Here is a 24,573-nt window from a genome sequence, read left to right on the forward strand (position 1 = left end):
ATATAGGTATCTTCATTTAAATAGTCGGGTAGATTTACTATTACTTTTTCTAGCCGGCATATATATTGATTACACATGATCGTACACATTACAAATGAATTATATATATATATATAATATATAATATTATATACTCACCGTTTTTTTTTATATAGTTTAATCAATTGGATGAACAACTATTTATGTTAATTCTTCAAAAATAATCTTAGTTGCAAATTTTTGCTACATTTATTTTCAAAACTAAATATGTATGTATTTTTTTAAATATCATTAATATGGGAAACACGCGCAACGCGCGTGCACCTTAACTAAATTTTGTGAATTTTTTGTGTAAATTAAAAGTAACTACTTTTTATCCATTAGCCTAACAACATCAAAAACACCATCTGCTATAATATGTTTGTTCAAGAAATGTTCTTTAGCAGATACAATCTATTAGCAAGATCAGGTTCGCCATTACTGGAGAGTGGAGACGATGGACCATATTGAGCCGTTAGTGAAATCTCAGAGCAAATTTTCCTAGATAGCACCCATGTTTGGAAAATTATCTAGAAATATCACTTATGTTAGTTTTAGGACTACATATCACCCAACTTTACTTATTTTCCTCAAAAAATAGGGAAAATGCATAAGTACCCCCCAGCCTATGCCCGAAATCCCAGAGACACACCTAACCTTTACTAAGGTCCTATTACCCCCCCGAACTTATTTTTTTATTAATTTTTTACCACTTTTTGGCCTACGTGGCAATATAAATCAGATAGGCTGAAAGCGTTGTTCAACACGCGCTGGGCCCACTTTTTCAACTTTCTAAAAAGTATAAGCTATCAGTTCAAAATAACTTTTACACTTCCCAAAAATTCAAAAAAGCTATCACTTTTTCAACTTTCCCAAAAGTAAAACTATCACTTTCAAGTTAACTTTACCAAAAAGGAAGAGAAAGGAACAAGGGAAAGAGCAGTATCTTCAAAAAATTAATTCAGAAATTCGATTTACATACTCATAATTGATTTTCTATGTTGGATTTTAGTACTTAGTGTTCGATTTCAGTCGTGCATGTGTGGGTCGATTTCAGTCGTGCATCTGTGGGCCGATTTCATTCTTCTAAGTCATCAAGAATCGTGATTGAGTTCAAAGGTTAGTTTTTTCTTGATTTTATTTTGTTTTTTTGTTGTTGTTATACTTAGATTTCGTAGGGTTCATGATATGTTGTTAAATATTGGTTTCGATCTTTGAGTGAAATGTAACTTTATGCTTATTTATTAGGGTTTATGTTATGGTACTGTTAGGTATCAAACTTCGTATGTAACTTGTTATTCATATATTCATATTGTCACATATGTTGTTATGGTATGTTCTAAAGTATTTTTCAGTGTGGGTTGGTTGGGTGGTATTATATTTGTTTGAGTTTTGTTCTCTTTTTAACATACAAGAAGACAAAGACGAGTTAGGTGTGTGTTGTGTTGTATTGTGGGGTTACAGTGGGTCTTGTGTTGTGTCTGTGTGGGATTACAGATAAATAACCTTATCCTAAAAAGAAAAAGATATGTTGGGTGTTGTGTTGTGTCTGTGTGGGGTTACAGACCTAATTCTAAGAAGACAAAGATATGTCGAGTATTGTGTTGTGTCTGTGGGGTATGTGTGTTCTGTATGTGTGGGGTTATAGTTACATTAAAAAAATCCAATAACTACTGGCTTTAACTTGAATTGTTTTTATATTTGTTTGGGGGTGTGTGTGTGTTTCTTTAATCAATTATTGTAGTTTATTAGTAACTTGTACTTAATTATTGTTAATGTTTATGCATATAGGTATGAGTGGATTTACATTCATTACTTTAAAGTTGTATCATGGTGGGGCTTTATTGTATGAAGGTGAGGAAGCAAGATATGTGGGTGGATTAGTGAGTGAATATGTTGATGTTGATGTGGATACAATATCATATTTTGAGATTAAAGACTACATTAAAGAACTAGGGTATAGCCCAAATTGCAAATTTAGTATCCGGCCACCTAATAGTTGCATATTAGGAGATATTGACAATGATGATATTCTCTTAGCAATGTGTAATTGTTTGCAAAATGGGGCTGTTTTGGAAGTATATGTCCACATGCCTGAAGAGGAATCTGGTGCAACTTTTAATAAAGTTGGGACCACTGAAAATAGGGCTAGTGAAAACATTGAATATAATGAAGTAGGTGAGGCTGCTTTTAATGGGGTAGATGTATCTCTAAATACTACCTCAAATATTCCTTCTACATCAAACCCAACAGCTCCAAATACTGATCCATCAGATTCTGAAGATAGTGAATACTCTGTAAAAGAATCTGATGAGTCAACTGAAGAGAGTGATGATTCTGAAGATAGTGAACTACTTGAAGATGATCAATATTGTAGTGATGTTCATGAGGAGCTTATTCAACTGAGGGCTGAAAATAGATCCTTTTTGAGGAGGAGGAAAAGAAGGGAGAGAATTCCTGCAGATACTGAAGAAGTACCATGTGGTAATGCTGGAGCAGATCTTGGGTTTGATGAGACTGCTATCAATACAAATACTTTAGAAGGAAGGCTAGGGGGTGATGAACCATATTATGCAAGTTCTGATGCTTGTAGTTTTGAAACTGACACAGATGATAATTGTCTTGAAGAAGGTGAAAAAATGAGGTTGAAACTGCCTAACACAAAAAGGAAAAAACATACCACAGACAGTGTCAAATTTGATCCCAACAATAAGAAGATTGTGTGGCAATTGGGTATGATTTTTGAAAGTGTAAAAGAGTTTAGATTGGCAGTCACTAAGTATGCAATTCAGAGAAGGGTTCAGATTGAAAAGTGTGTGCATGAGCCAACTAGAGTAAGGGTGAGATGTTGCAAGGTAAATTGCAAATGGTTGTTATATGCAAGTTTGGACAGGAAGACTAACAACTTTGTTATTAAGACTTACATGCCAATACATTTATGTCAAAAGGCTTCTAGAAATTACTTGTGCAACTCTAAATTCATTGCTAGTGTTTTTAAATATAAAGTGATTGAACAACCAAATATCAGAGTGTTCAAGTTGCAAGAGTTAATCAGGAAGAAGTATAATGTGCATGTTGGTAAGACCACAGCTAGAAGAGCAAGAGCTAAAATTTTGAATGAAATTATGGGTGATCATGTTAAGGGGAGAATTCTTGATTATAAGGATGAGTTGTTAAGGTCTAATCCTGGGAGTACTTATGTGGTGAAGCTTGGTGAAGCTAATGAAGATGGTAGGGTAGTATTTGAGGCATTTTACATCTGTTTTGCTGCACTCAAGATGGCATTCATGTCAACTAGAAAATGCATTGGTTTGGATGGTTGTTTCTTGAAGGGGGTATGCAAGGGTCAATTACTTATTGCAGTGGCCAAAGATGGCAATAATCAAATGCTTTCACTTGCTTGGGCTGTAGTTGAAAATGAGAACACAAACAGTTGGAGTTGGTTTATTTCTCTATTGCAAGAAGATTTGGGATTAGGAGATGGAACAAATTTCACCATTATGTCAGCCATGCAAAAGGTAAACTTGTTTTTATTTCTCTGTTGGTTTACTATTTTTACAACTTAATTATTTAATGTTTGTTGTAACTTGTATGGACTAGATTTAGCTATTAAGAAGTTGTTGCCAACTTGTGAGGAAAGAAGGTGTGCTAAGCATATGCTAGCAAATTGGTCACAGAATTGGAAAGGGCTGCAAAGGAAGAAATTGTTCTGGAAGTGTGCTAGAAGTACTTTTGAAGCTGAATTCAGAGAAAATCTGGAGGAGCTGTCTAAACTAGGTACGGGTATAGTGGATGATCTAATTTACTATGATAAATAATATTGGTGTAAAGTGTATTTTAATTGTGAAGTCAAGTCTGATGCAATAGATAATAATATGTGTGAGAGCTTTAATGCTTGGATTTTGTCTACAAGGCATAAAATCATTATTAGTATGCTTGAAGAGATAAGGATTAAGGTCATGACTAGGTTAGCTAGGTTAAGTGAATTTCCAAACTCTTGGATAACCAACTTTTCTCCAATAGCAATGAAAGTATTAGAAGAAAATATTGATAAGTCAATGGCATGTAACATTGAGTTTAATGGAGTAACTGGATATAAGGTTTTAGATGGATACAAACAACACACTGTATGTTTGAGAAAGAGGGAGTGTAGTTGTAGATCTTGGATGTTGAATGGAATACCATGTGCACACGCCTTAGCTGCAATGTTGCATAGACAATATGATCCACATGATTTCATTCATTCATGCTACTCTAAAGAGAGGTATTTGATGACTTACTCACATTTCATACAACCTATGAATAACATGCCAATGTGGCCAGAATCAAGAAATCCTCTAGTTGCTCCACCAGTGATTAAAAAAATGCCAGGCAGGCCTAGAAAGCTGAGAAGGAAAGAGGTTGGTGAAACTAAGGTGTCTGGTAATCTGTCTAAAACTGGACTAACTATGACATGTAGTCTTTGCCATGTTAAAGATCACAACAAAAGAAGTTGTCATTTACGAAGGAGTGATGGAGTTGGTTCTATTGCCGAGGAACATAGAGCTACCCCTACTTCAAATGTTGAAGAACCATCAAGCTCAAGAAAGGGAAGGGGAAGGGAAAGGGGAAGACCAAAGGTACATTACTATTTTGTCACTTACTTTTAAAGTTTAATCAATTTACTAATATAATAAATGTTTTTTTGCAAATTAGAAATCAACAAATATTAAGAGTGAGCCTGTTGCAAAAAGGGGGAGAGGCAGACCTAAAAATGCAAGTGTAAGTGTAAGTGCAAGTGCATGTGCAAGTGCAAGTGCAAGTGCAAGTGCAAGTGCATCAAAGGTTGCACCTAGAACCACTGCACCTCCAACAACTTCAAGAACACCAAGACATGAAGCAAGTGCAAGTGCAAGTGCATCAAGGACTTCACCTAGAACCACTGCACCTCCAACAACTTCAAGAACACCAACACATGAAGCAAGTGCAAGTGTAAGTGGTGCTGGAGTATCATCAAGAGCTTGGAGTGGTAAAGGAAGGGGCAAGGGACTGGGAAGTGCAGCAAGAGGTATTAATCATCCACTTGAAAGCTGGTTTACANTGTATATATACGTTATTCAATTTTTGAAACTAACTAAGGAATACTTCCAAATCCGATCATATTGTAGTCAATAAAATTCGCATCAAGAAAATAATTATCAAGATTAGAAAATATTGCGACAATCATAATTATTTATAAATTTTAAATGATTACACTTATGTATTTAGTCTTACTTATAATTATATTATTCCTTAATCAAATATAAATTAAATGTTTGACTTAAAATTAGTAAAAGAAAATGTATTTTTTAATTTTAATTACTGAAAACTTTAATAAAGTTATGAAGTTTACTTAATTTTATAAATAAATCTATTATTTAATTCTAGTAAAATATATAAATTCCAATATATTTTCAAAGAAAATCAAATTTTCATTTATTTGGAAAATAAAAATGAAAATCGCATGAAACTATGGGAAAAAACGATACTACCAAGATTCGAACCTGGCGCTCACCTTGAACATTCTTGAATGTGAGAAATCTGAGGCTAATATAGCGTAATGATTTTGTATTAGCTGATGAAGAAATACAGAGTACATCATAGTGTATTTATACACTTACAAGTCGTGCAGAGCATAGAGAGTAATACTCCTAATACAAGACAACTATCTAGAGATAGAGTTATACTTTAACATGGACTCTATATCTAAGATTATCACTAGTAACTAATAATTATATCTAACTGATCTTATCTCGATCTTTAACACTTCCCCTCAAGCTAATTGGAGGTGAGTTTACTACTCTTAGCTTGTCTCTGAAAAACAAGAATTGGTCCTTTGCCAGTGCCTTCGTGTGAATGTCCGCTAGTTGATCTCTTGATCGAACAAATTGAGTGATTAACTGCCCTTGAGCTACTTTTTCTCTAACAAAATGATAATCCAATTCTACATGTTTGGTTCTAGCATGTAATACTGGATTTGTGGTCATATACAGTGCACTCATATTGTCACAAAACAGTGTAGGAGCAGACTTGATGTATATTCCAATATCTTGCAGAATGTAAGTCAGCCATGTGAGCTCAGCAGCTGTAGCAACTAAGGCTCTATACTCAGCTTCTACACTTGACCTTGCAACTGTGTTCTGTTTTCGAGAGGACCAGGACACACAATTTGCACCAAGATATATGATGTAACCAGTGGTGGATCTTCTTGTTGTTGCACATCCTGCCCAGTCAGCATCCGAGAAACCATACAACCTGAGTGAGGACTGAGAAGTAATACACAAACCATGAGTAATAGTTCCCTTTACATATCTGAGTATTCTCTTTACAGCTTGGAGGTGCACAAAATTTGGATTCTGCATGAACTGACTTGCAAGGTTCACAGCATGAGTTATATCTGGTCTGGTTAGTGTCAAGTATTGTAAGCTTCCTACAATGCTCCTATATACTGAGGAATCATCTGGAGTTCCAATAGCTTCCTATAAGCCATGCTTCTGTACTAAGGGAGTAGGCACTTCCTTTGCATCTTCCATGTCCACTTTCTTGAGCAAATCAGTAGCATATTTTCTTTGAGACAAGTGAATTCCATCTGCAAAATAGGTAACTTCAACACCTAGGAAGAAACTTAGTTGTCCAAGGTCCTTCATGGAAAATTCAATGCTCAATTTCTTCACAACTTCATCCATTTGCTTTGAGTTGTTGCCTGTCACAATTATGTCATCTACATATAACAACAGTAGTATTGTTCCTGCTGGACTATGAAGAGTGAACAGAGATGAGTCAGCTCTACTGCACTTGAAGCCAATGTAGAGCAGATACAAGCTGAACCTTTCAAACCAGGCTCTAGGAGCCTGTTTGAGACCATACAGTGCCTTTTTCAACTGGCAGACATGGCTCGGATAGTTTGGATCAACAAATCCTGGTGGTTGACTCATGTACACTTCTTCTGCAAGATATCCATGGAGGAATGCATTTTTAACATCAAGTTGTCTAATAAACCAATGTTGTGTGACTGCAAGAGATAGAACAACTTTTATAGTAGTTGCTTTCACAACAGGGCTAAAGGTTTCTTCAAAATCTACTCCTTCAAGCTGTGAGTAGCCCTTTGCAACTAATCTCGCCTTATGTCTCTCAATTGAACCATCTGACTTCATTTTGGTCTTAAACACCCATTTGGATCCTACTACATTCATCTTAGAAGTTCTGGGAACCAGAATCCAGGTCTCATTTTCATGCAGTGCTTGCAACTCCTCCTTCATAGCTGCTACCCAGTGTGGAATGCTAAGTGCTTCTTTGAGGGACATAGGTTCACCAAGTGCAGTGTTTTTCCTAGTTGCAGATAATGAACTGTGAGATAAGTTTTTAGCTTTTGACCTGGTTATCATGACATGTTCTGATGTCGATGGTTGAGATGGAGCCTGTAATTGAGGTTGGACTTGATCAGTAAAGAGTTTAGATAGATCATCCTCAAATTGAAGTCCCCTTCGATCTGCAATGCTGAATTCTTGGGGCTGCTGCTCATCCTCATATAGTTGTGTCTGCATCATTTCAGCATCTTGTGCCTCATTAGGAGAATCATTAGATGAGTTCTCAAGTGATGTGGGAGATGTAGATGGTGACAATTCCTCAGTATATTGTTGAGGTTCTTCAGGTGCTAGTTCATCTAGCAATATATCAGTAGGAAGATGCTCAGATGAGTCAGACTCCTGACTTGGCACGTCATCAATTGTGGTCTTTGATTCTGAGAAAAATTCAGAGAATGTGGCGAGATGAATGGAACCTGCAGAATCACTTTCATTGTTGTTTCCCTGCACATAAGGAAGAGTTAGTTCATCAAACACAACATGTCTTGATATAAAGACCCTTCTTGTGGATGGATAATAGCATTTGTAACCTTTGTGAAGGCTACTGTATCCAATGAAGACACATGGATATGTCTTTGGTGAAAACTTGTTGCTTCCTTTGATGTAGGGAAAACACCTGCACCCAAACACCTTTAAGCTATTGTAATCAGGATGTGTTCCATGGAGTTTATGGAAAGGTGTGTCCTTAAGTACTGAAGATGGTAACCTGTTTATAAGAAACACAGCTGTAAGGAAGGCTTCCGTCCACATAGATAAAGGCAGTTTAGCGTGAAACAACAATGTTAAACCAGTCTCTACTACATGCCTATGTTTCCTTTCAGCAATGCCATTCTGCTCAGGTGTATTTGGACAGGATATATGCCTAACAATACCACAATTTTCCAAGTGGTTAATGAACTTTGAGCTAGAGAACTCACCACCTCCATCACATTGGAATACCTTAATGCTTTTAGTAAACTGTTTTTTAACCATTTTTTGGAACTTAACAAACACTTCAAAGAAATCTGATTTCCTTCTCAATGGATATAGCCAAGTGTATCTACTATGATCATCCAAAAACAATGCATAGAATTTCATGTGTTGTGAAGACTCAATTGGTGCAGGACCCCACAAATCACAATGTATTTTCAGCAATGGTTCTTTCTCAGTTTTATTTCTCAAATTAAAAGGCAATTTACAACCTTTTCCCATTTGACAACTAACACAAACAGTAGGATTTTTATTCCAACAAGTGATATTGATACACTTATTTTTGTCTAAAACTTCTAAAAATTTAGAGTTTGGGTGCCCAAGTCTGGCATGCCAAACATCACTAGAACTAAATCTAGAACTTAAACTACTCCTTCCTGTCTGTGTTGTTGCCAATGCTAGCAGATTGTTGTCTTCCAAGGCATAGATACCTCCCCTTCTAGATCCCTTGGCCAGCTGCTTCCCTGTTACCTTGTCCTTTACATCAAAAGTTGATTCGTCAAACTCAATTGTACAATAATTATCCTTAGTTAGCTTACTTACTGACAAGAGTTTCTTCTTAAGTTCAGAAACAACAAGGACCTCATTTAGTTTTAAACCAGATACACTTCCACTGCCTATGTGAGTGATATTAAGTTCACTTCCATTTCCCACTACAATCTTATCGGTACCTTTATAAGGTTTTAGATTAGATAGCTTACCTGAAGAATTTGTCATGTGAGTACTTGCTCCTGAGTCAACATAGACTGCATTATCTCCAATGTTAGGATCATTCAGATTAACAGATGCTAAGGTTCGGGGCAAGTCCTCTGATGCTTGGTATGAGAAATCCCACCTGTAGAAGCATTTGAGTGCGGTGTGGTTATTCCTACCACAAATTTGACAAGCAACAACTTCTTCCTTCTCCCTGGAGGGATTTTCAGTGCCTTGTCCTTGAGCAGCTTGATGTGTGCTTTGTCCAGATGGTCTAAAACCCCTGCCTCTTGAGTTGTAGTTCATATTTCCTCTCTTTGAATAGGAGTTTCCTCTACCCCTATAGTTGCTGGACCTGTTTCGATTTACCTGTTGAGCAGTGAAGGCTGTGTTATGGTTAACATGTTGTGATTCTTCTCCATCATCCTCCCTGAGATCAAAGCCTCTCAATGCATTGATCAGTTGGTTCAAAGTTGGATAAGGTGGTTTGCCAAGCATGACAGTCCTGAAGGTTTTATACTTAGGACCTAGTCCTCTGGCAAAATTTATCACCTTGCTATCCTCATCTACTGGCTTGTGTATGGCTGCTAAACCATCACATATGCCCTTGAATTCTTTCAAGAATTCATCTGTAGACTTGTTTCCAAGCCTGATAGTTTGAAGTTGTTGCTTCAATTGGAATTCTTTGTCCTTGGTAGCTTGAAGGTATGTTTCCTCCAAGGTTTCCCACATCTCTTTTGCAGTATTGCAGCCTACAATGAGGTACATGGTTTCCTCTGATAGTGTACCAGAGATCCAACTTCTCAGCAACACGTCCTTCTCCTCCCTATCATCATTTTCACTGCCTTTATCACTGGTTTTTCCACTGTTTTTGTCACTGCTAGAAGTGTCTTCTTCAGTGATAATTGTTTTTGGTTCATCCCGAATGAGATATGTTAGTCTCATGACTTGGATAAGCTGCAACATTTGAGTCCTACATATCAGGTAATTTGAGGGCTTGAGTTTAATTGAGACTGAAGCAATGAGATGGTGAAGTGAGGAGGTTGAGAGTGTGTTGGAGGCTGATGCCATTTGGCTTCTAAAACAGAGTTTTAGTAGTCTAGAATTATAGCGGAAGAAGAGCTTAAAGCTCTGATACCATGAGAAATCTGAGGCTAATATAGCGTAATGATTTTGTATTAGCTGATGAAGAAATACAGAGTACATCATAGTGTGTTTATACACTTACAAGTCGTGCAGAGCATAGAGAGTAATACTCCTAATACAAGACAACTATCTAGAGATAGAGTTATACTTTAACATGGACTCTATATCTAAGATTATCACTAGTAACTAATAATTATATCTAACTGATCTTATCTCGATCTTTAACAAATAGTACTAAAATTATGGGTACTTATGCAGTGTGAAAATTTTATTGTGCTTTTAAGTTCACTTTTAGAATCAACTTTGTACTGAAAATTTGCTCTTAAGTAATGAAATTCTGGGCACTTATGCAATGTGACTTGTATTATTTATGTGAAGCTTTATTTTTATTTGCAAGAATAGGTACTACAATTTTGGGTACTTATGCAATGTGTTTTGTGTTATTTCTGTGTAGCTTTGTTGGNNGTACTTATGCAATGTGTTTTGTGTTATTTCTGTGTAGCTTTGTTGGGAGAATAGGTACTGTGATTAATACCTCTTGACTTACTTCATTTTACAATTTCAAACACAAACAAATCATGGCAAATAGAGAATTAAGACATTTTCAAACACAAACAAATTCAAATTTTCATTACAGTAGAGCAAATAAAGGTTTCAATACCACACAAAATTATGGCAATTTCATTTGATCCTTCAACCTACCAACTTGGGTTAGAAAGCTAACAAATATATCAACAAAACAAATCATCAAACAACAAAGAAATTTCCCAAAACAACGACAGCCTTCATCATTTTTCTTCATTTTCATCCCTTTCATTTTCTTCTCTTTCAAATCACCCATTTCTTTTATAGCACAACCCTTCCCCTTTGAATTGATGTTGAGATTTTCATAACGATTTCGAAGACTTTCACCTTCATCCAAAGGAATTTTTTCTTGTTTTGACTGTTCAATGTTGGAATTATCAACCTGTTCCAATTGCATCATCATACGCTCATATTTTTCTTCTAACTCCTTAATCCTATTCACCAATTTCGGAAGAATAAACCGAGATCTTTCATCAACTCTCTCCTTGTCTCTCCATCTAAAAAAATTACAGTTCGTGGCCTCATAGTGAGGACAAGACCAAAATCGTCTTCCGGGATTGCGATCTGACCAAGACGTCTGGATTTGCAATAAAATTCCATGCTTGCATCGCACTTCCGCATTGATCATTGAATCATTCTCATCCATACACAACTTATTCAACTCGGATTTTGTCATAACCCTAATATTTATACATAAAAATTGTGAAAGAAATTTAAAATCAGAACTAACAATAGAAATAAAAAGGTGTAAATATAAAGAATATATTAAAATTTTACTTTACCTTTTCGAAGCAAGAAGAAATTTAACTTGAATGATAATGATAATGAAGGTCTTTTTTTCTAAAGATGAAGAACAATAAAGAAGAAGAAAACGTAGTTAAAGATGAAGAACAATAAACAACAATAAAGTTTATTTTAACACGTGGCCAATTTTTTATTGGTCAGTGTTGTCTAAAAATTGCACCCACACGCCTAACATAGGTGAAGTCACGGACTCAGCCACGTAGGCCAAAAAGTGGTAAAAAGTTAATAAAAAAATAAGTTTGGGGGAGGGGNGGGGGGGGGGGGGGGGGGGGGGGGGGGGTAATAGGAATTTAGTAAAGGTTAGGTGTGTCTCTGGGATTTCGGGCATAGGTTGGGGGTTTACTTATGCATTTTCCCCAAAAAATACATTATCTCTCTCCTACTAGGATGCCATGTCACATTTTTTAATTTATTAATAATATTTTTTTAATTCTTTAAATGACAGCTTATGTTTAATGTATCTATAAGAGAGCATTAATCCATTCTCTATGAAAATCTAGTTACTTCAATTTTATAGTGAAAATCTTTACCCTATGTTTCATTTACGAGTATTTGCCATTATATCCATACAAAAATTTAGTCTTGCTGTCGAGGAAAAAATTAAATAGCTACTTGAAGCTAATGAATAAACAATAAATTTAGTTGGATATTTAGAGATAAACTAGATATTAGGAACATTGATTTTTACACAAACTATAAACATCTGTTGCTTGTTCACGGTAAAAAATCAAAGGTTTCTTGTTCATGGTAAAAAAAAAGATTTTTACACAAACTATAAACATTTGTTCAAAGCTTAGGCAGATTCAAACAATAGAAATATCCGATTCAAAAACAAGCAAGCAAAACCCCCTAAATTTTAAGAAAATAACTCCAATATCATGTTAAGTATTCAAATTATTTCACAATTTACACTTCAAAAATAAAAGAATCAGAAGAAAACTTGAATTTTACCTCGTGGCGATTTCTTTGGTCGACATCAAACGTTTACAGCGGCTCAGGAGACAGTTCCTTATGCAAATTCGTTAATTTATTCCTTGAAGAACCGGAGGAAGCCACATATTTTCTTGAAGAATCGGAGGAGCTCATATTACAATTCCTTATGTAAATTTTTTTTTCACCGGGTATAATATATGGATTGTCTAATTTTTTTAAAAAAAATTGTTAATAATAAAAAAAAAGGAATAATGTGACATTTGCATCCTAGTAGAAAAGAGATAATGTATTTATTGTGTCAAATATGTTTTAAGAAAATTAGGTAAAGTTGGGTGATATTGTAGTCCTAAAACAAACATAAATGATATTCCTACGTAATTTCCCAAACATGAGTGACTATCTAGGGAAATTACTCTGGATTCATAAGGCTCAGAAGTTATAGAGAAGGCTAGATTAGTGCAAACTCTGGGACGAATTTTCTTGTTATTCAATCAGCCTCACAGTACCTTCCTATCAAACAATGGTCCTTCATATGCGGAGTCAACCTAGCATGTATACTAAGATTAACTTTCTAAAATAAAATTTTGTTTTATCTTGTATATGAACTTTCATGCTTATCATTAGATGCTTTATTGTTCACAGGGAAAAATTCCTTTACCAAAAAACAAGTTTCTTCTAGCTGGCACAATTCAGGTACCACTATGGATCAAAATTTCATGTCAGTACTGATTTTTGTATTTCAAGAACTAATCACACGACAAGGGACCTAATAGAGTGAACAAGGGCAATCTTGAAGTGTTGTTGTTTTAAATGCTTGTATTGTGCTGAAATTGTAAGATTTGTTTCTCATCTATAAAGAAATGTATCAAGTCTTTTCTTGGTTACTGATCGTACGAACACAGTTAGAGTTAATTACGTGTCTTACAAGTTGATGCCTATATTAATTAGAGTTAGTTAATATAGTGGGCAATGGAGGCGTTGCTTTGGCTCAGGTAAGTAATAGAGTTATTACTTGTTGTGAGATTAAGAGTTCAATCTCATATAGTGTAGTTGAAGTCTAGGAGGAATGTTTTTTATGCCCTGTGCACCAATCTCTGTATTCATGCTCTTTTTACTTTTTCATTTTTTTTAGTGTAAGAGCTAATTCCACCTCATTTGTAATGAGGTTTAAATGTTTGATGTAACTCTAAACCTGCTATTTTCATAGCCCCTTCATCAGCAAGGAAGATAATTTGACTGGATTCTTGTAATTAACTAAATTCAGACACAATCCATTTAACACTAAACCATCTGAAAATATTTTGTATATCTTCACCTTTCACACTGGAGATAGCAAAACCAATAGTAAAGCAATTTCAACATTATAAGCAGGATGTATCTGTCTTTAAAGGTGACACAAACTACTCAGAATTTCACACTAATGTACAAGCCTCAACATGGACAAGCAAAAGAATATATATTTTCCTACAAGGACGAATTCGGTCTAATGAGAAGCAACATCACTTACATGGGGTGATTAAGAATGTACATATGCAAAAGATTCAGCCTCAACTAGTTTGTGCACCAGAGAAATATTTGTCAATCCGCTCAACAATTTCTTTCGCCTTCCTCTTGGCTCTAGTGGTCCCGTTTAGGGCAAGATTAGCTATGGTCCCTTTAACACTCTCATCTCTCGACATCTCTTGCAACCTTGTTCGGTCATTATAACACAGTGTGTGAAGAATTGCGATGCAGTGCTCCTTGCTGTTATCACTTGTGTCCTCCTTAATGATACTAAGAAGACAAGAGACTGCATCCAGCTTTATCATCTGTTCAATAGCTTTGTCATAACTGGACAGCATGGCAAGAAGGACTAACATTTTATCAATGAGTATGCGATCAGTGATCTTCTTCATAATCACCTTTATTGCTCCTTCAAAAACAGCTATAGCCCTATTTTCTTTGACAAGACTGAGACTATAAATTGCTGCAGCAGCATCTTTCATGGCCAACAATGGTCCCTCATCCAGGAGTTTAACTAAAGGCTCGAGAGCACCTGCCTTCATTATAATACACTTGTTTGACTCAAGTAATGATAATGTGCAGAGAGCAGCAGCAGAGTTGCTTCTTGTTTCAAGTGTTCCAGCCGTCAATGACTCAACAAGTAAAGGAATGACAACAGGATTTGTTGCTACAAGCTTTTTATTGGCGTCATGTAATGAGATGTTCATAACTGTTGTGATCAAATCTTCTTGTAGTTTAGGATGATCATTCACATTTCCAGACATTAGAGGATCTAGCAATTTGGTAACAGCAATACTGTCCTCTTCGAAAAAAGCCCGTAGAGATGGAAACTGTTTAGTTAGCATACGAACTTGTTTTGCAGCCTTTATCTTCTCTGGAACATCATCATTAGACGACAATATCTGAAGCAGTGAATTAAAATGATCTCGGTCTGCTTCTGTGATTATACCCTGGTCCTTATCAGGCAGCTCAATTCCATGCTCCTTGCACCACAGTGAAATATGTTCTCTCATTAGAAGATTTGGGACGAGATCTAAATTGGAGAGAACCTCCTTTGTTTCAGGGCAGGTTCGATTACCTATCTTGAACCACCTTTCAATGAATGGTCTGTCATATGTCTGCAAACAACAATAACATGCAAAATTTTAACGAAAACAACCATCCTAAACAATCCAAGTACAAAGATAAATGAAATTTGGCATCTGTGTTTCCTAGACTTTGGGAACGCTAATTTAACGTCTAGTACTGAGCCTCCTCTCCAGCAATGAAGTAGTTTGTCAAATGAATATCAGGAAGAGGTAGCTTTGTGGAAACCAAATACAATACAAGTAAATCTAGCCAGAGTATAATTTCAGGAAGAGGTAGCTTTGTGATTTTGCACTCTTGACTCTACAAATGAACCTTGTAAGACTGCTAGAAAAATTGTACAGATTCCCAAACAACACTATGAAAACAATTTTAACCAAACCTTCTTCTAGATGGCTAGATGAACACCATGCCATTCAACAGATTGGTAACACTATGAAAGTAATATTAACCAAACATTCTGACGAACCCCCTCTTCCCCCGGCTTTCCCACCTTTTCCTAACGAGGTACCCTTGACCTTATAGTTAACTTTCCCTTCTTTTTTTTTTTTCTTTTTCTTGATGGTTAGATGAACACCATGCCATTGATCAGCTTGAACAACTTTATAATTCCGAATCCGCCTCTGGTTATATTCATAACAAACAATCACTACTGCAAATCAACACAACAATATGCAGCATTCTTTTTCTTGGAAATCGAGTAATGAGAATGAAGAACTATAGTTTATAACAAATACTCAATGAAACTACAAATAATTTCAAGAAGCACAAACCAGAGTTGAAGAGCAATAAAATTAGACATTTGAACCCAGAAAAACAACAACCGCAATAACAAAATTGAATGAAGATTGAAGATTACCCGTCCAGAAGCCAAAACAACAGGGTCTTTCATAAGCTGATGAGAAAGTGGGCAAAGATATTCAGGGGGTGGAGTAGCTCTCAATTTCAAGTCTTTTAGAGCATTCAAATAATGCATGGCTTCATCAGTGTCTTCAATACTGTAATCAGCGTCTTCAACTATACAATTCACCCTTCTCTGCAACTCTCTTTTCAGTTCATCTGCCGACACCCACGCCAACGCCTGCAATCTTCCGCCCTGTTTGCTCGATTCCGCCATTGAGTAATATGAATTTTAACAGAAAGCTACTGTAATTTGTAGTACATATATATATAACTAACTATAACAGGTGGTTACAGAATTTGTTACATTCGCCTCCACTTCCTTTCTTTCTTTAGCTCATTAACCACCTTCTCTATTTCTTCAATTACCAATATTTTTTTAAAAAAAATTACCATCATTTTTTAAAAAAAGTTAAAATGGAATGAAACGTTTTCATGTATTCGAAAAAAAGTTTGACCATATATTTTAGATCAGATTATAAAAATGTATCCTTAAAAATTTATTTCATCATAAAATTTAATTAGATTTTGAAAATTTATTTTAAAAATATTTTCAAGTTATAAAATTAGTTCAGGCATGAGAAATGCACTCAACGGCACGAAAAACCTTCTGACGTCGCTATTAGACGCGGGTCTCGCATTCGACAAGTTATTGATTGACATAGAGCATATAGCTCAACCGTTAGCAGTGTTTCTCTAAGGAAGTAATACATTTTATGTGCGATATGATGAGTCCAGAGTCACAAGTCCAACAAAATTGATCAAAAATTTCTGAAGTGTAAACAATTTAAGGATGATATCAAAAGGGAAACATTGGTGTTACGCCATCAACGATGTCAAAATTATAGGGTAAGACATATGACAACATGAGCCTTACAAGGCTCAAGCAATCGCGCCTTCCGTTTTAAAAAAGGTGGCTAACTTTAAAAAAAAAGTTAATAATCCCTTTTCTGTTGTAAAACTAAAGCAAAATTAGACAAGAAATATAGAAGATGAAAGCAATAGAAATAGGGAGACAAGAGATGAGAACTTTTCTGATTATTCCAAGTCTTCAAGTGTATACAATATGAACCCTTATGCCTCTATTTATAGTGTAACATAGAGGCATACAAAAGGTTAGTCATAAACATGACATTAACATGAATATAATGGGGAGGTTATGGAAGTGAAATGATACAAGAATAATGGTTATAAAGGTGGAGGTTATGGAGGTTATGGTTATTTTCATAATGGAGGAAAGTAATGGAGTAACTTCTTGATGTAATGGACATCCACAATATATTATTTTATAACACTCCCCCTTGAATGTCCATAGATAATATGCCTCGTTAAAATCTTACTAGGAAAAAACCTCGTGAAAAAAAATCCTAGTGAAGGAAAAAGAGTACACATATCTTTTAATACGCTTTGAATGTTGCCTAGTTAAAAACCTTACCAGGAAAACCCAATTGGGATAAAACCATGGTTAAGGAAAAGAGTACAACGCGTATTTTTCTCCCCCGATAAAAACTTTACTTGATATCTCGGAGACGATGCATTCCAATCTTATATCACAACTTCTCAAATATTTATATTGGCAATCCTTAGTGAATAAGTTTACAAGATTATCACTTGAATGAGTCTTTGAACGTCTATCTCACCATTTTGTTGAAGATCATGTGTGAAAAATACTTTTGGTGAAATATGCTTTGTCCGACCTCTTTTGATTGTATCTTCCCTTCAATTGAGCTATAAATTATTTCCGTATATGGTGGTTAGAATATCCTTTGCCAAAGGAAAATCACATATTTTCTGAATATGATAGATCATGATTCTAACCATACACACTCCTGACTTACTTCATAAATCAATATTATTTATGTATGATTTGAAGAAATGGTTGCCACTGCTTGATTCTTTGAATGCCAAGATATTGTTGTGCCTCCATATGTAAACAAATAGCTCATTTGCGATCGAGCTTTATGCAGATCAAATGAATATTCTGCATCTACATAATCAAATCATTTCTAATTCAGAGATTGATCATTTCAATTTTATACGTTGCTCGTCTTTTCTTCTCAAAGAAAATCACACATCTTCTATGTGTTGAGTCACTTGCTTTGTTAGTTGCTTGGCATAACCCTGAATGATAATATGACAATCCCCTCACATAACTTTATATATATATATATATATATATATATATATATCAAATAATCTTCTAGCATTTGCATAACCAATAATCTGTTAGTGCACCGATTGCACTAATACATGACATTTTTAATCATTTTCATGAGGTTGAGAATATTCTTTCTTTGTGTTAAGCAGTCTCAAAACCATTGGGTACTCAATGAAATTGCTTTAAGACCTTTTAAATCCTTCAAGGATTTTCATATAACATTCATCGTCTAGTTAGACATAATAATCATTCATTATACATATTCAAATATTTTATTTATTGTCAGACTGAAACAAGTCTCATTGCATCCACCACTAGAGATACATCTCCATTTAATTATGTCAGGATTTTTGAGAAAACCCTTTATACCTCGAGGCACAAATCGCACTTTATATCTTACGGTTATACTTTCGCACAATGATTCATTTGTACCACATTGACATTATATTTTGATCCATGAACTATAAGATCAAAAACATCACTTTTCTAAGTGAAACAAAATATACTTGAATAGTGTCAATCATTTATCTGTCCACATTATATGACAAATTCGAATTTAAGATCCTCGTAATCACAGCATTGAGTGCTACTTCATATCAAAGATACTGTCGACGGTCATTTGACTCGATTCCAATACGACATAACTTATCGAGATCTCTTCATTTTTCATCATTTTCAGGTATCTGAACCTTTGCCAAGATTTTATGAAGTGTTATGTCATAGTGCTCTTTCAAAGCATTTATCTCATTATTATGACCATTTTGATAATTTGCTCCTCTCCTTCCCCAAGGAGTTTTACGTTTGGAATCGATTGGTCTATCACGCTTTTGGCGTACCATAGACTCTATCCTTCAAGGACTATTTATTGGAGCATTTGCAGCTTAATTAAAATATTGGGCCAGCAAATACATTTGGCAAATTATTTGCAACATTTTGCAAATGAATTATCTCTTGAACTTCAACTTCACATTTTTTTAACGAGGATCTAGTTAATTCACCCCACACATAATTTTCAGCTGCTACACATATCTCCCCCTAATGTTAGGAAATCTAACATTTACCCCAACCTCATTTGGGGATCCATCTTTGTGCGTGGTGGAGCAATAAAATCATATGTGCACACATCAAAATTTTAGATGGAAATTATTTGGTTCCTGACCCTGAACCAATTGTAATTGGAGAACCTTGTTGGCTTGATGCATACATGTTAAATAAACTCATCTAATACCAAATTTTATTTGAGAGATTTGTTCTCATAATCAGTGGTCTAGCTATAATTGGAGGCAAACAATTTCTGCTAAACCAACCAGTATTATCAACATAATTTTATAGTTTGGAACTATGCTCTTTAATTTAACAATTTGAGCAAACAACCTTACAAAAACTAATTGTAAGTTGATGCAAATGCACATGTGACCATACCATAGATGCATCTATTAAATCATAATAGTAAGCGGTCCACATGGCAGGTGAACGGGCCCATATTCACCTTTTTATATGTTCCAAATAATTTCAGGGGATACAATCTCAACCTTAGCTGGTACAATGATCATTTTATCATGAGAACAAGCAGTACAAGAGAATTCTTGAAGAATCTTTTATTTCTATAAACATATAGTCACATGAATTCTCAATTTCTTTTGCATCACATTTGAATCGGAATGGCCAACCGATTATGCCAACTAATATTTATTCTAGTAAACTTCTAGTTTACTTTTGCATGTAATTCCATCATCATGCTCATATTTGTATACAACAAACAATGAAAAAAATGGGTAATTTTATACGTAAATATTTATAATCCACTTTGGTTGTAGTAATTTGAAGATATTAAATCTTCCCATAATTTATAGTCTCAATATAATATTTTTTTCTGTTCAATTCTTTCGAAACTTGAAAAGTCTTTTTTGAGACTTACTACAACCCCAATATTATGAACAATTTCATTTCTCCGGATAGTAACAAATTAGCCCTTTCGGAACTTTCAATTAATTTTGTGTACTATCACAAATTTCACAACACCATTCTTATGGTGACCATATCCTTCAAGGAGAAAATTATTACTATTGTCATGGTTAAAATTATCACATGCAAGACTTATTTCTTGACAACCAATGACAAATTTGTGTTACCACACAACAATATTTATTTTGGTCATAATTTCTTTCTTTTGTCCTTCAATAGTTCATAATTTAACATACCACAATATTTGTGTAGTATTTAAAGTATATGACTAAATGACCACTTATGTCAAAATATTTCTTTTCAATCTCTCAAACCTCCCGTAGAGGTAAGATGTGACATTTATCCAACAATACATGAACATGTTCTTATCCATAAGAACACAAGTCACATTTTCTTTAAGAAATGGACCATAACCATTTGAACATGCTCCATAAGTTTTTATTAGAAACTCATTGTCATACTTTCGCATTTATCAAATTTATGTGACTCACCTCAGCATCATTTTAAGAGGTCAAATGTACCAAATGTACTACCACTTTGTGTTCCTTTATTTCGATGGAGGATTTACAAAACTTTTCAAATTTGGGTTGCACCAACAACAATGTGCCCAGTAACTTATCATACCACTTTGATGGATAAAAATTACCTTCAAAAATTACCTTCACATTTGAAGGAGCATCTTAAGAAACAATGTGTCCAATAACCTTTCATACCACTTTAATGGACAAAATTACCTTCACATTTGAAGGACTGTCTTAAGAACCCATAATGTTCTTCCTTTTAATTACCACAATGGTGAACATTAACATTTTACCACTCTCATATTCATACATTCAACCACTTGTCATTTTTCAGACATATTATGCACTACTACCACATTCACATAAGAGAATGGAGCAAATTAATTGGGTAAATTTCATGAATTTCAGTCAAAAGTATAAAATTTTATGTTAGTCATCATCATATCATCACTATAGTGCATTAGGACTTAAACCCAATGTCTTACCCATATAAAAACGCCTTTGGTCATAAATCAATGGGACTTGAACCCAACTTCTTATTATCATGGTGCACCGAGACTTTAACTCGATGTCTTACTCACTTGGTGCAGTGAAACCAGAATTCACCGTCTTACCCTCAACCAATGTCTTAATAAACCAAATGCATTACCAAACAAATAAATATTGAATACCATAAATATAATCTGAATTTGACTTAAAATTGAATAAAAATGAACAAAAATTAATTAATTAGAACAATATGTTGGAAACATATAAAAGTCCTAAGTTAAAATAAATTAAAACATTTTAATAGTCCCCCTTAATATTGTTATGAAGATCATCATAATTTACTAACCATTTTAAAATAACCACAAAACAAGCTTTGTTAGTACAAATAATATATAGGATGATATGAAGTATACCTTGCAATCGAAGAATTACTAGGATAATTCATAAAAAATCAAGAAATACCTACCATTGATTCTTGACGGAGAATGAGCAACTCGTGTTGATAACATGTTGTAAAACTAAAGCAAAATTAGACAAGAAATATAGAAGATGAAAGCAATAGAAATAGGGAGCCAAGAGAAGAGAACTTTTTTTATTATTCTAAGGGGATAAGGGTCTAAAAAATATCTCAACTTTGGTCGAATTTATTGTTACGATACTAAACTTTTATGAGGACCTATTACCTCCCTAAACTATTTAATAGTGTATTTTTTACCCCCCTGAACTATTTAATAGTGTATTTTAAAGGTATATATGTGCCCACGTGGACACATTACTATTTATAATTTTGCATTATTTTTTATGTACACGTGGGCAAATATATATGTTTAAAATACGGTATTAAATAGTCTAGGGAGGTAATAGGTCCTCATGAAAGTTTAGTATCGCAACATCAAATTCTATCAAAGTTGAGATATTTTTTAGATCCTTATCCCTATTCTAAGTCTTCAAGTGTATACAGTATGAACCCTTATGCATCTATTTATAGTGTAACATAGAGGCATACAAAAGGTTAGTCATAATCATGACATTAACATGAATATAATGGGGAGGTTATGGAAGTGAAAGGTTACAAGAATAATGGTTATAAAGGTGGAGGTTATGGAGGTTATGGTTATCTTCATAATAGAGGAAAGTAATGAAGTAACTTCTTGATGTAGTGGACATCCACAATATATTATTTTATAACATTTTCATTATTTACTTAATTGTTTTGTTGTTGTATTTTCGTGTTTATTTTTTACCATTTATATGTATATAAAATCGTAAGTGGTGCGGTCAAGTTTTCGAAGTGAACACAAGTCCTCCTTCTAAACTTGAGCATACCATTAGCATCAAGTTTGGCATCTTCCCCCTGCCCCCCTCCCAACTCCACATTATCTTTGAGTTTGACCAACTCTTCATCCTCAAATTGTTTAGTCATGATTTTCTCTATGAAGGTGGGCTAATATCAATATTGGCTAGCACACCATTTCTCAGAGATGCCCAACTACATAAACTTGGACTCCAAGGTCTGGATTTCTCTGGCCAAAGGCCGCTTTGATATCCCCAAATAGGCCAAACTGCATGTTTATGCTAACTTTTTTTTGGCTCAATGCGTCTGCCACCACATTAGTCATGCTCGGATGATATTGAATGATTACATCATAATCTTTGAGCAATTCCATCCATCTTCTATGTCTCAAGTTCAGATCCTTCCAAGTGAACACATATTGAAGATTATGATGATCACTGAACACTTAACTCCATACAAATAATGTCGTCATATCTTGTGAGCAAACACCTCCGCTGCCAACTCCAAGTCATGGGTACGATAGTTCCTCTCATGGACCTTCGACTGTATGGAAGCATAAGCTATGGCATTCTTTCCTACATCAACACAACACTCAACCCCGAACGTGAAGCATCAGAATAAACAATGAAATCTTTACCTTCCATCAACAAGGTCAAGATGGGTGTTGTAGTCAACCTAGTCAAATGTGTAGCAATAGAAGCAAAGTTCTTCACAAACCTGCGATAATAACTAGCAAGCCCCATAAAATTTCTTTCATCAATCCCAAAGTTAGGTCAAACCCAATTCTTGACTGCCTCAATCTTTTGGTGACAAGTGCAAACTATCTTTTGATACGACATAAAAACGTTGCAAGATTGGTTTTCCTGACTCACATGTTGTTCGACATACAATCACGGTCCAAAGAATATTCCCCTTAGTGGTCATTGTCGAAGATGAGAATGGGGAGGTAGATTTACGTAAGGATCTTCCTCAAATCGGATCTCGTGAACTTGTCGAGGGATTTGACATACCAATGAAGGCATCCAACGATTTGAACATATCTAAAATTTGGGTAGTTTAGAATATGCAAAATATAAGTATTGTATGAACAATGTATATGAATGTATATACATCTCTAATACATAGTTATACATTATATAGACATAGTATATACTCCCTCCATTTCATATTAAGTTAATTTTTGAGTTGTTTCACACCCTTTAAGAAAAGTAGATTAAGACATAAATTGAACCTAGTTTTCCATTTTTACCCTTATTAATTATTGTCAAATTTATGATTAAAATAACTAAATATTAATTAATCACTAATTCCAATACTAACTAATGAAGGGTAAAATTGAAAGAACACTCTAAAAGTAGTCTTGAAAATTGAACAATTAAGTTAATTTGATAAATGGAAAATGCCTCAAAAATTAACTTGATATGAAATGGAGAGAGTAGTATTTATACAATATCAACACATTACAAATACATACGACAATTTTTGTTGAAATTCATTTTTGTTGCCTACACAGATACCTAAAAATCCTTGAGATAATTACACTATTAATTGAGGCAATAATGTTATCAAAATTGACTCATATTTTAGGTGTGTTTGGTATGAAGGAAAACATTTTCCGGAAAATGTTTTTCAATTTTCTCATGTTTGGTTGGGTTAAATGTTTTGGAAAATACTTTCCAAATCAACTCATTTTCCTCAAATTTAAGGAAAATGACTTCTCTTCAAAACTTAAGGAAAACATTTTCCAAAACTCTCTTCCAACTTCAACTTACAATTACTTTTTTGTTGAAAAAATCAATTTATTTTGTCCCTACCCTCAAACCAGCCCCCCGCCCCAACCAAACCCCCCATCAAAAATAATAATGTTAACGCTTGTTTTTAAATTCAATTTTTTTACCCCACCCTCACCCCTACCCCCACCCCCTACCACCACCCCCTCACAAAAAAATATTAAGAATTGTTTTTAAAAGATATTTCTAATTTCAATTTTTTATTTTTTTAACCCCCACCCACTACCCTCGCCTCCCCCCATCAGCCCCCTATCACCCCCACCCCCTTCAAAAAGAAAAAAATTTAAGTTTGTTTTTAAAAAATATTTTCAACTTCAAATTTTTATTTTTTTATCTC

General features: G+C 34.6%; 3 protein-coding genes across 3 annotated transcripts; 1 reads left to right on the plus strand and 2 right to left on the minus strand.

The window, feature by feature from the left end:
- Positions 1 to 4,382: 4,382 nt before the first annotated feature.
- Positions 4,383 to 5,172, plus strand: LOC125855818 (uncharacterized). The gene is made up of 2 exons (XM_049535506.1): positions 4,383 to 4,637; positions 4,714 to 5,172. The coding sequence occupies exons 1-2, from the start codon at positions 4,383 to 4,385 to the stop codon at positions 5,170 to 5,172; spliced, it is 714 nt and encodes a 237-aa protein (XP_049391463.1).
- A 5,706-nt stretch (positions 5,173 to 10,878) lies between these two features.
- On the minus strand, positions 10,879 to 12,683 carry LOC125855819 (uncharacterized). Its single transcript, XM_049535507.1, has 2 exons — positions 12,586 to 12,683; positions 10,879 to 11,518 (listed from the first exon to the last, which is right to left on the minus strand). Exons 1-2 carry the CDS (start codon positions 12,681 to 12,683, stop codon positions 10,879 to 10,881), a joined length of 738 nt encoding a protein of 245 aa, XP_049391464.1.
- A 1,394-nt stretch (positions 12,684 to 14,077) lies between these two features.
- Positions 14,078 to 16,236, minus strand: LOC125855296 (U-box domain-containing protein 9-like). The gene is made up of 2 exons (XM_049535008.1): positions 15,979 to 16,236; positions 14,078 to 15,151 (listed from the first exon to the last, which is right to left on the minus strand). The coding sequence occupies exons 1-2, from the start codon at positions 16,234 to 16,236 to the stop codon at positions 14,078 to 14,080; spliced, it is 1,332 nt and encodes a 443-aa protein (XP_049390965.1).
- Positions 16,237 to 24,573: the final 8,337 nt, after the last annotated feature.

The sequence above is a fragment of the Solanum stenotomum genome, chromosome 2 (assembly GCF_019186545.1).
Source record: "Solanum stenotomum isolate F172 chromosome 2, ASM1918654v1, whole genome shotgun sequence".
NCBI classification, from domain to species: Eukaryota; Viridiplantae; Streptophyta; class Magnoliopsida; order Solanales; family Solanaceae; genus Solanum; species Solanum stenotomum.